The 15,176-nt window shown below is 38.6% G+C and overlaps 2 protein-coding genes across 2 annotated transcripts in view; one reads left to right on the forward strand and one right to left on the reverse strand.

The window, feature by feature from the left end:
• Positions 1-2,326, forward strand: part of LOC123516442 — a 244,157-nt gene extending 241,831 nt beyond the window's left edge. Inside the window, 1 exon segment of the mRNA XM_045275729.1 lies at positions 360-2,326. Within this exon segment, the coding sequence (XP_045131664.1) occupies positions 360-520 (161 nt within the window). The 3' untranslated portion in view covers positions 521-2,326.
• Positions 846-15,176, reverse strand: part of LOC123516444 (transmembrane protein 126A-like) — a 56,820-nt gene continuing 42,489 nt past the window's right edge. The window contains exons 6-8 of the mRNA XM_045275731.1: positions 9,320-9,416; positions 5,273-7,338; positions 846-3,275 (exon numbers count right to left, since the gene is read on the reverse strand). Of these exons, the coding sequence (XP_045131666.1) occupies positions 7,292-7,338; positions 9,320-9,416 (144 nt within the window). The 3' untranslated portion in view covers positions 846-3,275; positions 5,273-7,291. The remainder of the gene's footprint in view (positions 3,276-5,272; positions 7,339-9,319; positions 9,417-15,176) is intronic.

Raw genomic sequence — 15,176 nt, forward strand, 5'->3', positions numbered from 1 at the left:
GAGTGAATATTTGTGATGATTTGATTTGAGGAAGACATCTTGTTGGATAGCTGTTTGTTTACCTTCACTTCCTGCCAATCAACCAATATTTCCAGTTGCTATACCTGAATGTGTCCCGTCTAGGAGCCTCTGTCAATACTTCTAGCGACTTGCAATTTCAGTCACACAGTGACATGTGTGAATTTGCCTTAAGTACCAAGTACAATGGCCTTTCATGAACAAAAGACTCACAAATAAATTGGACCGAAGAAAGACTGAATTACAGGAAAACTGTGATGAGGGATGGGTGCAGCCAATCAAGAAACTTGTTACAATAAATTCCTTGATGAACTTACAAATATCTCAATTTTACATTGCAGGCAATCATGGAGGACGGCCAGTGGAATGGATGGAGGCAGCTGGGATGGAGGTGAAGCTATGGGAGCAGATGCTGGACCGGCCCAATCTGTGGGTGGAGGGCTCCATTATGCTTCGAACTACAATGGACAAGCCAATCTATTCCTCCTCCATGACAGAATAGGTTGAGCAAAACATGTAAAGCTTGAAGTATCTCAAACAGTCACTATATGTATTTACATTCCAGGATAGGACACTTTAAAAAAATTGTTACGTATTCAAGGACTGTTCAAAATAATGGTAAATTACTATAGAGTATTTAATTTAAATACTGTTATATTGATATATTTTTATAAATTATTGGAAGATGAAATATACAGCTGCCAGTATCCATATTATGGAAATTATGAATATTAGCCATTGCAACCAACAGTAACACATTACAGACTAAGTATTCTTAAAATCATAGTATATGATGTTCCTAATTTTGTAAAAGTTTAAGGAAATAATTTTCTTAAGTAAGACATTCCAATCACACTTCATAGTATAATTACTTTCTCAAAAAAGTTTTCTGCAAGTGTAGCCAGTTAAGAGCTGATGAGGTGTTGATTGATGTGGCTTGTACCAAAGACTGTTCTGACAACCATCACGGCGGCCCAGAGTGTGAGGGGGTAGTGAGCTAACTGGGAAAAAAATATATATATATGAAGGTGCATCATGAGAAGTACATGTGTAAGTCATGACTAGTACATGTGGGTACTGGAGGGAGATGGCAAGCACTGTGCTGCTCAGGTTTCCAATTGTTGTAATTCCAGAGAGGTTACAAAACACTGAAATGCAGATGTTGAGTGAAAGAATAATGATTGAAGACTGCAGCTTCAGGTTTGTTGTTTATATTATATACTTCTGTAAAAAACTAATATTTTGAACAGAATATAGTGTATGAACATCAATTGTTTTTTAAGCTCAAAATATTTGACCAGAAGGACCATCAAAATACATGTGATCATCATTGTTACGTGATTGTAACTAGCAAACTTTTAATTCATCTGTTCAATTCTTGAGAGATAGCCCCCTGAGGATTCACATTAGTCATATGTAGCCTTAGATATAACATGTATTTTTGTATCAGAAATGGAGATGATTTTGGGCAGGTGTTACCAGTCTCCTGCCACCCAGTGTTAGCAGCTATGATGGTAGTTTCCTTCAACAACACTTATGTTACCATTATCAATCACCGAGGTCACTGGTATTGATATACCTGCATGTCCTATATTTGATATCTAAAAAGGAAAAAAAGAAAAGTTGCCAGTAACCAAGTTGAGGCTACAAATTACTCACAAGATGTGTTGTTACCTTAAAGCTGCACTGGGCACAAATACACTCACATGAAATATAGAATTGTTGTACATTGCAATTTTTCTGAAATGAATCATTTCTTGTATAGTGTGCCAATGAGGAATGTATGCTGGAGGATTTACAATTTATGTCACTGTACCTATTATTCATGTTTGTATATGAAGAGTGTATAAAGAGCGGCAGAAGTATTTAAGAGGAGGAGGAGTATGTTAATCATTTAATTCTCCAACCCTTTTATTCTGCTTCTGAAATACTTTTCTCAGTGTGCCAAGGGGAACACCTACCCATTTGAGACATCCATCCCATCTAGACAATACCAAGCTTTTCCTTAACAGTATGATGAATCTGTCATTAAAATGAACACTAAAGGGGTACACTTGATGTGTGCTAAAGTAGATTGATAGCATTATGCAAGCAATTAATGCCTTATCAGTCGCTGTTGAGGCCAAGCCCCACCATTGCTCTGTGCTGTGAGTGTGCCCTCCTACTGTCACCAACACCACCTCAGCTGAAGGACTAATGCCTACACTGCTTCATCACAATTGGTTCCAGTCCCATTCCTTGTTCTGTTATATTCTCACATGTAACTTAAAATAGAGCTTTATCATGTTTAATAAAACTAAATGAGCTATGCATTTTTTCTTTTACCATGTGAGATATGGAACAGATAATGAACAGCAGATGAATAATTTAATAGGTAAAAATTCACAAACAGGAATTCACAGCAAGAAGAATATTGTAAATAGTAGAACAAGGAAAATATTAAGTATATGGTACAGTATATAGATTAAGAATGTTGACTCAATAATGTGCATGCATGGCTGGTTGGTGAGGGACCTGTGCATGGAAAAAAAAAGTGAATGAATCTCAAAGGAATCTGTAAGCTAAGAACAGCAGCTATGCATGGGAGAAAGCGGCTGAATATCTAAGGAATCTAATGGAAAAAAACATTAAGTACTACTAAGTAAATAGGAAGGACTTGCCATATGAAATAATTACAACAACAATGACTTGGATGGAAGACAATGATAAATGATTCACACAGTTGATTCAGACTGTGAAAGTAATGAAAATGGCTATAACAGACAGATACATTGTGAAAATGGAGACAAATGAAAAGTGGTTGACAGGGTATTTACTAAAAATCATACAGCCACATGCCATTATTTATTTTTTTCTCTTTTTTTCTTTAATCACCTAAATCCCGAGCCCTAACTGACCTATTTCAATTACAGGAATCAATTGAAAATGATCTAACACTAAATTTAAAAGGCTTATTTTGGCCTCTAAAGAAGATTGTGCACCTTTTGGCCAGGCGGCCAACCTTCATCTTGAATTTTCCTTTTTTTAATGTAGGAAATTAACTGGTCAAGGGCAACAAAAAATGCAATTAGAAAATAAAAACCCATTGAAGTGTCAGCTCCTAAACAGGTCTAGTTCCATGTGTCCTGTGTTGGGGCTTCCAGCTCCTGGTGTTCATGTGGAGGCCATGCCTCAACAGGAGCATCAATGAGTGGAGAAACTATAACATTGATGGCACGGCAAGAAGAATGCAGCAGCAGAGTACCCAAACTGAAAACCTGATGAAAAGGAAAAGGCACAGATGAAGAAGAGTGGTGGAAGTGGCCAGAGTGGAGGAACAACCAAGGAAGATGACTTTCAATAAAGCCCGAGTTCATGTCGCGGGAAACAGTATGGTGAAGAAAACCCAAGATTTTGAGGAGGGAGGTGGAATGCACCTTGCATGATGATGAAGGATCCAAGCAATCTGACAGTGGGGCAAGAGACACACTAGTGGAACACTGGAGTGCAATATATAAAAAGAATGAAAACAACATACAAGAAGTTTGGACTCAGGAAAGCAGATATATATAAAAACAAACTCAACGAGACTAGTACAGGTATGTACCATCCAAGAAGCTACAGGAAACCCATACATACACCTTTCCAAAAAGAGCAAAGGGAACATGTTGACACATACTTTTTTTTTTATGTAAGAGGGGAAACCAACCAAGGGAAACAAAAAAATTTAATAAAAAAGGCCAACTCAGGTGAAAAGGAAAGGGGACTCTTGGCTAGTATAGGAGTCATAGTTTTTTCTTCCCAATTCTAGATTTTTAGTGAAGAATGCATGTGTAGCTAGGTGCATGTAGTTTTGTGTGAAGGAAGAGTTGTATTTAGAGGACAGGCTGTGACTGACCCCTTGTGTTGTGAGACACAAAGGGAAATGTTCAGTGAGGTCATAACTGACTTTAATAATAAGTTCATAGCACCCCCTGAACCATTGGTATTATACCTCACTGGGAGTAATTATCATTTCGGCAGGTGTTTCCTACCTGCCATAGTTCAGAAGGGAAGATCACCACCCAGGCTGCCATCATACCACTTCTCATACATCGAGACCTCCTTTTCCTTGTATCATTCCAGAGTACTCTTTTGTTCTGACTCATTCTTCCATATATATATTCAGTCCCACCCACTTCATCTCACTCTTCCATTTCCTTACATCCCATTCAGTTCCCAGCCTGCTTCCTCTTGTCATCCATTTAAGCTCATTCTGATTCCCCAAGCAACTTGTAATCCACTCCTCTCTGTCATTCTCATGCACTTCTTCCTCCATTCGCTTCCATTTTCATTCCACAGATACACCTTTCTCACTATTTCATCATCATCCATTCTCTCCGACCTAATCTTGTACCTAGTGTTGCTTTTATTAGTCTTTCCTTAAAGGTAGTCCATTCCATTCCACCTCTCAATTTCAACTGCTGTGTACCTCAGTGCCATTCTAGCTACTCTATTCTGTCTCACTTCTATCTTGTCAATTTCACTTTCATTCTATGCCCTCACATCCATACCATACATTATAGTAGGCACAGCCACACTCTTCCACACTTTTCTCAGCACATATTTACTTGCTCTCATTCTAACTGCACTCACCAATTGCCCTGCTCACTGGTTCACTAAGCTTATTTTTTCATTCTTTGCATTTTCACACCCATTCAGACTCACCCACATCCCCTAGTACTTACATTTTTGTCCCCATTTCAACTCCCCTCCAGTTCTCCTTACCACATTACTTTCATCCTCTGACCTATACAATATCTTTACCTTACTTTTTCACTACTAAACTAAACTCCAAAGTCTTTTTCTATGCTCATCTACAATATCTACCAAACTTTACAACTCATCTGCCTGTCAGTTTTCTCCCATAACAGTCATATATACTACCACCATCACCACTACCTTCTCTGTTCTGCCATACTCATTCCTACATTCTACTCTCACCACCTTCACATCTTCACTGCTTTCACACTTTCCCACATCAATCCCCTCTACTTTTAGTCCTCTTCCTTGCTTGTAGAATAAGGCTGTGCCAAGGACCCAGTCCCTCCTGTGTTCTATGCCCCCTTTCCATCATGGCATACTCACATCCCTCCATTTGCACATCATCTCTCAAGTGAGTCTCAGTGAGTCTGACTACGTTGCATTTCCACTCACTGAGCTCCTTGCATACATCCCCAAACTTCACATGCCATCCTCTCACATTCATACGACCAATCTTCACACATTGACTTACCTGGTTGATTTCCTCTCTTTGTGTCTGCAGGTATCTGTTGGTCCTCCTCGTCAGGCTGCCTCCACACAGCACACCTGCCTCACCCTCATCCAATTACCATCTCAGGTTCTGATTTTCATCATAGTTGAAGTGCATGCCATCTCTTTTGTAGAGCCTGTCTTGGTCCAGGATCCTATCCACATTCAGGAAGCTCACATTGCCCTTCTCAGCCAGTCATTCCATCTTCATCTCCAGGAGATCCTTGCAGTTCATCCGGTTTGTCTCTCTTCTCATTCTCATACTGTGCTCCTTCTCATGGGCACTGCAGGACCCCCACCACAGCAACAGTCATCTTGCCTTCAGCTGCTTTGACCACTTCTACCATTTCCTTCACTGTTTCCTTGGTGCCATTTGCCTCCAAGTTGTTATCTCCTCCTTGAATCACCAGCAAGCTCCTGTCTTCCACTTCCTTCACCTCTTCCAGTACCTTCTTAATATCCCGAATCATTGCACCTTGCATGTTGGTGCATTCCACCTCCATCTGCAAAATCTTGGGTTTTCTTCACCATACTGTCTCCTGTGACATGAACTCGGGCTTTAGTGAATATGAGGCGTTGCGTGACATAGGGCGATAAGCGCCAAAAATTAAAAAACGGAGAAAAACGCAGTCAAATTTTTGTGACATTTGGAATGCGATAGCTCAGCAACGGATCAAGCTACAGAGTTGGGGTTGGTCTTAAAAGAAAGCTTAGAATGTCTACTTTATGTCTGTCATAAAATTAAACACATCATCTTGCCATAATATGAAGGGATTAACAGTGAATTTATTTTTTAGCTGTTTTTTCAGTGTTAAATCGGCAAAAAATGTGGTCATCGGTTTATATCTCAAAACTAAGATAAGTTATTGAAAAAATATTATACCATGCATAAAGTAAACATCCTAGGCTTTTATTTAAGACCAATCTCAGCTCTCTAGCTTGATCCGTTTTTTAGCTATCGCATTCCAAATGTCGCAAAACTTTGATCGCGTTTTTCTCCTCTTGTTTTATTCAATCAATATCCTACTATAGTGCTTGATACATGACTCCAAAACCACACAATCATAATCACATCCTAGCAAAATACAAAATAACAATAAAACACAATAAGAAAAATCTTCAAAATTGCAAAAGAGAGATTAAGAGGAGAAAAAGTAGAGTAGAAGACATGAAAAAAAGAAAAGAAATACGCCAAAAGGATTCATGTATTTTCTAATGTTATCTAAGCCCAACTTATCATAGCAACCATCCTTGCATGCAGGCCCTACCTCACGCTTTTTTACAACTTTCCCTGTATCTCGGCTCACGTATTCCTGGCCAGTGTTCCGTTTGGTTTTCGCCACAATTCTCTTCCACTCACTAGGGCTGGGGCCTGTTTTACGTCATAATAAGCCCCCTTCGGCACTCCCCTCACCACTGTTAGAAGCCATCACATGGTATCTGCTGACCAATGTTATAAAAAAACAAAAAAAGTTAATAAACACAGGGCTTGTGGAGACAATAGCGTAGACTGGCTCGGCTGGTGGCGGGCCGCGGGCAGCTGGGGATGCACGGCAGGCAGTGATTGGCTGAGGCAGAGCTATGCGGTACGCTACGCAGCAAGGGATTGGTCACTCGGCTTGTCGCTTATCTCCCCTCGTGAAGGCTGGGTTAATGCATGGCGGACGGAGCTACAGTACGGAGAAAAGTTAATGTTACGGTATGGGATTTTCGACCATGAAGGCGCCTACTCCTAAGTTTAGTACCGCTGGAAAGCTGAGACTCTGGCGAAGACAGTGCTATACATAACTCAATTTCGTCTATGGTGGCGCTTAACTCCCTCCGTCACGCAACGCCTCATATCATCTTCCTTGGTTGTTCCTCCACTCTGGCCACTTCCACCACTTGCTGCTGGTCCTCACTCCTCTTTATCTGTGTCTCTGCCTCCTTCATTGGGTTTTCAGTCTGGGTACTCTGCTGCTGCATTCTTCTTGCCCTGCCATCAGCATCCTAGTTTCTCCACTCATTCATGCTCCTGTTGAGGCATGACCTCCACATGAACACCAGAAGCTGGAAGCCCAGGACCTTCATGTTAGTGTCTTTCATTCCAACACAGGACACAAGGAACTAGATCATGCATCTCTCACATGCCAACACCTGCCTGTTGGCTACATTCTCAAAAAAAGACCCACATGCACTCATCACCATCTTCACATATGTTGCAGCATATAAAAAAAAAAAACAGAGGGTCAGAAAAACTTCAGGCAGGGTAAGACCTCTGTTCACTTCTTCGTGGCTTGAGCTTTTCTTGGCATGTAAACATAACATCACATCCCATGGCATTATTCTTAGTTTCTAATAAGGAAGTGTGAGTAGGAAGATGAATACATAAATTATTACTTTCAAATCTATTTCATATATATTTTAATGAAAAAAGTACTAATATTTACAAATAACCTTAAACAAGAGACTGTAACAATATACTACATACATCTTCATACTGGTTTTTGTAACTGACATTGTGGTGACACTCTTTGACGATAGAACCAACATACAATTATTACTATATGAGCTCAGGTGTGATGTCACATTTTTTACAGTTATTATCTGGGCCAGGGAGTTTGCTATGTATGTGCCCACGCATGCACACACACACATACACACACACACACACACACACACACACACACACACACACACACACACACACACACACACACACACACACACAAGAATGCTGGGTGGTGTCTATAGAGCCATTCATACAAGATCTGCAATCACTCAATAAAACTCAGGCTAGAGATTTTGAATGATCAGAGGGAAAAAAAAATAAATAAAAAATTTGTTATCTCTTAGAAATACATAATAAAACCATTCTTAAAAGGCAACTAGGGTGCAGTCAAGGCATAGGTAAAGTATGCAACATTACCTAGAGCAGAGGTTCTTAACTTTTTTACTACCACTCTTCTAAGAATTTATCCTTCTCTCCATGTCCCACTTGAATCTATGAATACAATTCCCTCCCAGATTCTAAAGAAAAAAGGCAATACTTTTACACTTTTCAGAAACTCACTACTTGAACATGCTCTTGTTAAAAACAATGACAAATCTAATTGAAGAAATTCCCAAGGGCTCACACCCTCTTTAGAAATTAGTCATCCCATTAGGGGGCATGCCCCCAAGTTTAACAATCACTGACCTAAAGCAATTACCAAACTTCTTTGAGGATGTAACAGGCACTACAAATAAGATGAATAAATAATAAATACACTGTTAACATGAATATAATATTCTCCCAAAAGTAAACTTATTACACATAGATATTTATGTCATTGAAGAAACATGAATATTTTAATATTGCTATGAAATGGCTATAGCAGCCTTAAGGTAGACAAGTGTGGTTGTATAGCTATATTTAGAAAGTAATATGAAGAAACATTAGAGGGAAATACATTATTTACCTAATGACTAAAAAAATTTAATTTGATTGGCAACACACATCTATCCCATATTAATCAAGGTAATGTGAGGCAATGACCTTTACCTAGCATGCTACTGGAATTAACTGTCACACAAGGTTTAAGGTGTTGTTCAAATATTTCTAGTAACAATTTAAAGGAAAATAAGTAGGAACTATATCAGTCAGGCACTTAATGAAAAATAAATATCATAAAAATAGAATACTGGTGATCTAATCTGAAATAAATAATCTTCCATGTGTTTCATGGCAGGCAATATACCTGGTTTTATACAGGGGAAAATGGCAGAGCTATACCCACACCCTGATCTCACCCTAGTTGCCCTCAAACTCTGAGGTGGTGAGACAGAATAATAAGTAATAGAAGAGATTTATAACAACATTCTTGGGAAATGTATAAATTCCTCATTCAATTTTAGTATTTGAAAGATGGATGAGAAAGTGTCATATCTTTTTAAATATATTGTAGCAGGATGGACACATGAATGGAAGTGATACAATATCAGCACTCCAGAATATAAGTATAGCATCTTTCTATTATCACATTTCACTACTGATTCAATTCATTCTTACGATGATCCTTGAGAGCTTCTTCCATCTTGTTCAGCTTTCCCAACACAGTATAGAGATTGTGTAATTCCCAGTGAGTCCAAGCCACCCCTCCAATGAACTGAAAAAAAAAAAAAAAATAAAATAAAAATAAATAAATAAATAAATAAATAAATATTTAGATGTCATCTAAGAAATGCTATCTGACAGCTGATATACAAAAAAGATTTCTTTAAAGCAATTTGTATGGTAAAATTAATAAGCACCTTTCACATCAATAATACATTAATAGTAATAGTATTGTATAGTAAACCCAAATAAGTCTGACCTGAATGAGTCAGATGTTGGATGAACACTTTCAGGAATTGATTTATGTATATTTACCTACATTATGTCATGAGTGCATCGTTAGGCAATTTTTGCCCTTTCATTTAGTAATGTTAAGTCCCTATGGTGATATACTGGCTAAAATAACCCTGATAGCTCTTAGATTTTCCATGTCATTTAACCCTTGAACACAAGGACACATATTTTACATCCTCATAGCACTCGTGAAGTATCCAAGGATGTAAATGCTGCGTCATGGCTGCGCTCTGCTAAATCATGCATTTTTCCTGGATACTGTAAGAAATGTTTCAGAATGTAGGTCATATACAATACAATAGCTTCCTTGACTTTCATCATTACTACAAAGAAGAATGATTCACTTATATCAGGATAGGTATTGATATGCCCTGCTGGCAATAATTAAAAACAAAAATTTATGGAACCAGTACGTAAGTATAGGACTTATCATGATTAGTTTACCATGAAAGATAAATATGTACTTTCAGCTGTTTTGTATTGTTTGCCATCTTCAGAAAATTATCAAGCAGCCAAACTATAATCATTGTTTTTATCTCTAAAATTAGTGTGGGTTTATTTCATAATGAAAAATCACTCATTATTATCATTCTTATTTACATTGAGGGGGGGTGGAAGAGAGAGAGAGAGAGAGAGAGAGAGAGAGAGAGAGAGAGAGAGAGAGAGAGAGAGAGAGAGAGAGAGAGAGAGAGAGAGAGAGAGAGAGAGAGAGAGAGAGAGAGAGAGAGAGAGAGAGAGAGAGAAAGAGAAAGAGACCCAAGTTCATATGCTACAGTCTCCGGTGACAGTGTTTCGCAGTTACTCCCAGGGTGTGGAGTCGGATTTTCAAAAGTCCGACTCTGACTCCGACTCCGACTCCAGTAAATTTAAATGTTGCGACTCCGACTCTGACTCCAGGAAATTTGAAGGTTGCGACTCCGACTCCGACTGGTTTTTTTTTTTTTTTTCCAGTACAACGATATAGTCTATTTCTTTTTACATGAGGGATGGTGGCTAAAGGAAAAGAATAAGCAAAAAGCCCACTAGTTGCCACACCCAAAAAAGACGAAAGTTAAGAAAATCAATACTTACATATTTTCGAGTCAATCCATAATAAAAATGTACTTGACGATTATACAATTATCATAAATTAATTATCTTTATATGTAGTGCTTGATTGGACACATCCTCCACAAAGTCAATTTCTCTCAATTTGTAGGAATCTCCAATCTACATGAAGTGGAATCTTTACTCGAAAATTTATCACGTAAAGGAGTCGGAGTCACTCATATTTTTACCGACTCTGACCCCGACCCCGACCCCAACTCCGACTCCGACTCCGACTCTGACTCCAATTCCGACTCCGACTCCGACTCTGACTCCAATTCCGACTCCGACTCCGACTCCCACTCCAGTCAAAAGTAGCCGACTCCTCAACTCCAACTCCAACTCCACACCCCTGGTTACTCCTAAGTCTTTCTCCTCATTGGTCTCTTCAATTTTCTCATCTCCCAGCCTGTAATCCTTGTTTGGTCTGTATCTACTTCTTCATGTTTTCTTAACATGGCTCTTGTTTATATTAAATTCCATCTGCCACTCTTTACTCCACTCATATATTTTATCAAGATCTTCCTGTAACTTATTACAATCTTCCATATTCTTTACTTTTTTCAGAATTTTAGTATCGTCCGCAAACATTTTCATGTAACTGTTTATTCCTACTGGCATATCATTAACATAAATCAAAAACATGATGGGACCAAGCACTGACCCTTGTGGAACTCCACTGGTTACCTTTTTCCACTCTGACTTCTTTCCTCTCACCACTGTTCGCATTTCTCTTCCCAATAAGTAATTTTCCATCTATTTTGCTAGTTTATCACTTACTCCTCCAATCTTCTTTAGTTTCCACATGAGTCTATTGTGTGGCACTTTATCAAAGGCCTTTCTCAAGTCCAGGTAGATAGCATCCACCCATCCCTCTCTATGTTGTAGTATGTCAGTCACTCTTGAATAAAAACATAATAAATTGGATACGCACGATCTTCCTTTTCTGAAACCAAACTGCCTTTCACTCAGAATGTTTTCACTTTCTAGATACTCACTCCACTTAGCTTTAATTACTTCTTCACATACCTTGCACAATATACTGGTCTATAATTTAACGGTTCCATTCTACTACCATTCTTATATAGAGGCACAATGTCAGCTCTTTTCCACTCTTTCGGGACTATTCCTGTTCGTATGGAGGTTTCCACAATATCAAATATGGGGTTCAACAATTGATCCTTACATCCTCTTAGCAACCTCCCAGATATGCCATCAGGCCCCATTGATTTATTAATATCCAGATTGCTTATAATTTTCCTTACATCTTCTTTAGTAACCATGATGTCCTGCATTTGCTTTATTTCCGTAGGCCTTCCTCCCATAAAATGCTCCTCCTTTGTAAACACTTTGCAAAAGTTGTTATTCAAAATTTCAGCTATATCTCTAGCATCCTCATATACTTCTTCCCATTTTTACCTTTTCTATTGCCTCCCTTTTATTTAGTTTTCCATTTATGAATTTGTAAAACATTTTGGGTCACTATCACAGTTTTCCACCACCCTCTGTTCATATTCCTTCTGTGCTGTTCTCCTTACTTCAACATATCTATTCCTTGCTGTTTTGTAAACTTCTCTTGATAATACATCACTGTTTTTCTTAAGTTTCTTCCATGCCTTTTCTTTGTTCTTTTTGCTTCTTCACAATTTCTATTAAACCACTGTTTATTATTTAAAGTCCTCTTTCTGTGATATGGCACAAACTTTTCACAGCAGAGTTATATAAATCCATAAATTTATCATATTTCAATTGCATATCCCTTTCCTGGTATACCACGGACCAGTCAATTTCATTAAAGAACTCCCTTATATGGTTATAATTTGCCCTAATATAATTTAATTTTTCCTCCTTGTCCACAATCTTATTCCATGCTTAATTCCATATCCAGCTCAAAGCTTAGGACATCATGATCGCTTCTCCCCAAGGGACATTCATGTTCAATTTCCTCTTTTAGAGATGCCCTGGTAAATACCAAATCCAACCTTGCTGCAACATCTTGTCCCCTGCACCTTGTTGGTGATCTCACCCACTGTGTCATCAAGTTATTTGTTGCTACCTTTAACAATTCCTCTGCCCACTCACCACCATTCACCACTTTGTAGTCTTCCCACACTATTTCTTTACAATTAAAGTCCCCGACTATCATCACTCTATCCTTTCTGATGAGTTCTTGCTTCATTCTGTCTAGAGTATTTCTCATCACCATTTGATACTGTTCATATTCCCAAGCACTGGTTCTGGGTGGTATGTATACTGTTATAATATTAATGTCCCTCTTACCATCTGTTATAAGCATACTTATCACTTCCTCATTTCTCTTACTATAGTTCACCTCCTTCACTATCAGATCTTCCTTAGTAAGAACCATTATACCACCACCTCCTTTATTTTTCTATCATTTCTCCATACTTTGTAGTGTTTTACATCAAACCAATCTAGCTTTATTTCGGGCCTTAGCTTTGTTTCCACCACACGCATTATGTCCGGTTCACTGTTTCTTGGGTAATCCATACATTCTAGCCTCTTAGACAGAAATCTATCTATATTCGTGTAAGTCACTTGAATTCCATTCCTAATCTCTTTCTTCCATGTTTCAGTCAGTGTAATGTCTATTCCGTCTGTTTTATGCACCACTTTTTCAGCCTCCCATTTCTCATCCTCCAAAAAAACTTGGTCTTTTCCTCCTCAGTTCTTTCCTCCTGTGCCATATTTCTTCTTATATAAATTGTTTTGGTTTCCTCGTAGTCCTTAAGTTTCCAAGCCCTCCTCAGCAAGGCCTCGCTGCCACCTGAGACTTTAATTTCAATTTTAATGGTCTATTCTTGCCTTCCTCAAAAGCTCCTAGTCTCACACTTTCTTCTACCTCAGCATATAGGCATTCTTCCTCCTCAGAGATCTTATTCAGTAAAGACTTAATCCTGTCATTTTCCTTATCCTCCTATCTTGCCAGTTCCTGTTAGTTTCCTCTCAATCCTATTATGATCACATTTTTTCTTTTCAGCAATATCTCTCACCACATACTCATTTTCCTTTAGTGCCTTTACCATTTCACTCTGTGTAATCACTTTATTTTCTTCTTGCTTTTTTTATTATCTCCTAAAGGACCTTTGTACTTCCTGATGTTCATGTTTCACTTCTTTCATCCTAGCATCAATTAGGTTAAGGCATTCCTCCTTCCTCAAGTCCCCTTCGGATATTTTCTTTTCCATTTCAAGTAGTTTAGCCTTCATCTCTTCACATTGTTTCCTTAGTTGTTGGTTTTCTTTTTCCATTTCCACTTTCTCTTCAGTAATTCCTTGTTCTCTTCGTTAACATGTAGATTTCTTTTTGAAGGTATCATTCTCGCTATAACTCTATCCAGTTTTCTTCTATGGACTAATATTGACAAACTTACTCTCTAGTGCCTGAATTCTTGCATCCATGTCCAATTGTTTAATCCACTTGAGTGGTCAAAACCTTCAAAATCTCTCCTGCTTCTAGGTGTGACGCCATGTTACCGCCAGCTGTTTCACCCAAAACAAAACATTGCCACACTCTCCAGTTAGGGACTATTTTCCATTTTCATTTGAAAATGGACTATTTTCTGCACTTATCCAGAGCAGGACACCGACAGGACACTAATTACATCCTATAGAGATACCCAGACCCTGTAAACACTATAGGTAATTGCTCCTTTTCCCTCGTCCTCAGTTGAAGACGAGCTGTCTTCAGGACTCCCGTACTCAGCGGTGGCGTGGCTGTGTGTATTTACCTATTTGTATTTACCTATTTGTGTATTACAGGGCCCGAGCTAAGCTCTCTGTGACCTGTCTCCTTGTCCATTCCTGTCATATCTCTCTTTCATCTGATTGACACACACCGCATCAACGACATCACTGCTCAGTTTATTCCACTTATCAATGCTACGATGCGGAAACTGTATTTTCTCACATCATTTAGACAGATGTCCTTTATTAGCTTTTTTCCATGTTCTCGGAGATGATTACTTGTGGTCACCTTTATCAACTCTCTGTCCAGTATGTCAATCTTGTTCACCAATTTATACATAGTTATCATGTCTCCTCTTGTTCTTCTATCTTCTAATGTGGTCAGCCCCAGCTTCCTCAGTCTTTCCTCATAGTCTAACTCCCTGAGTCCTGGTACCATCCTTGTTGCCAGCCTCTGTACCCTTTCCACCTTCTTCACATTTTTCTTCATATGCGGTGACCAGACACATGCTGCATATTCTAACTGGGGTCTTATTAAGGTACATAATATCTTCATCATTCCTTCATCTAGGTAGTGGAATGCAAGGCCAATATTTTGAAGCATGTTGTATGTTTTCAAAAAAATCTTGTTAATGTGTTTCTCCGGTGACAAGGTGTTTTGCACAGTTACTCCTAAGTCTTTCTCCTCATTGGTCTCTTTAATTTTCTCATCACCCAGCCTGTAA

Source organism: Portunus trituberculatus, chromosome 41 (assembly GCF_017591435.1).
Source record: "Portunus trituberculatus isolate SZX2019 chromosome 41, ASM1759143v1, whole genome shotgun sequence".
In the NCBI taxonomy this organism is placed as follows: domain Eukaryota; kingdom Metazoa; phylum Arthropoda; class Malacostraca; order Decapoda; family Portunidae; genus Portunus; species Portunus trituberculatus.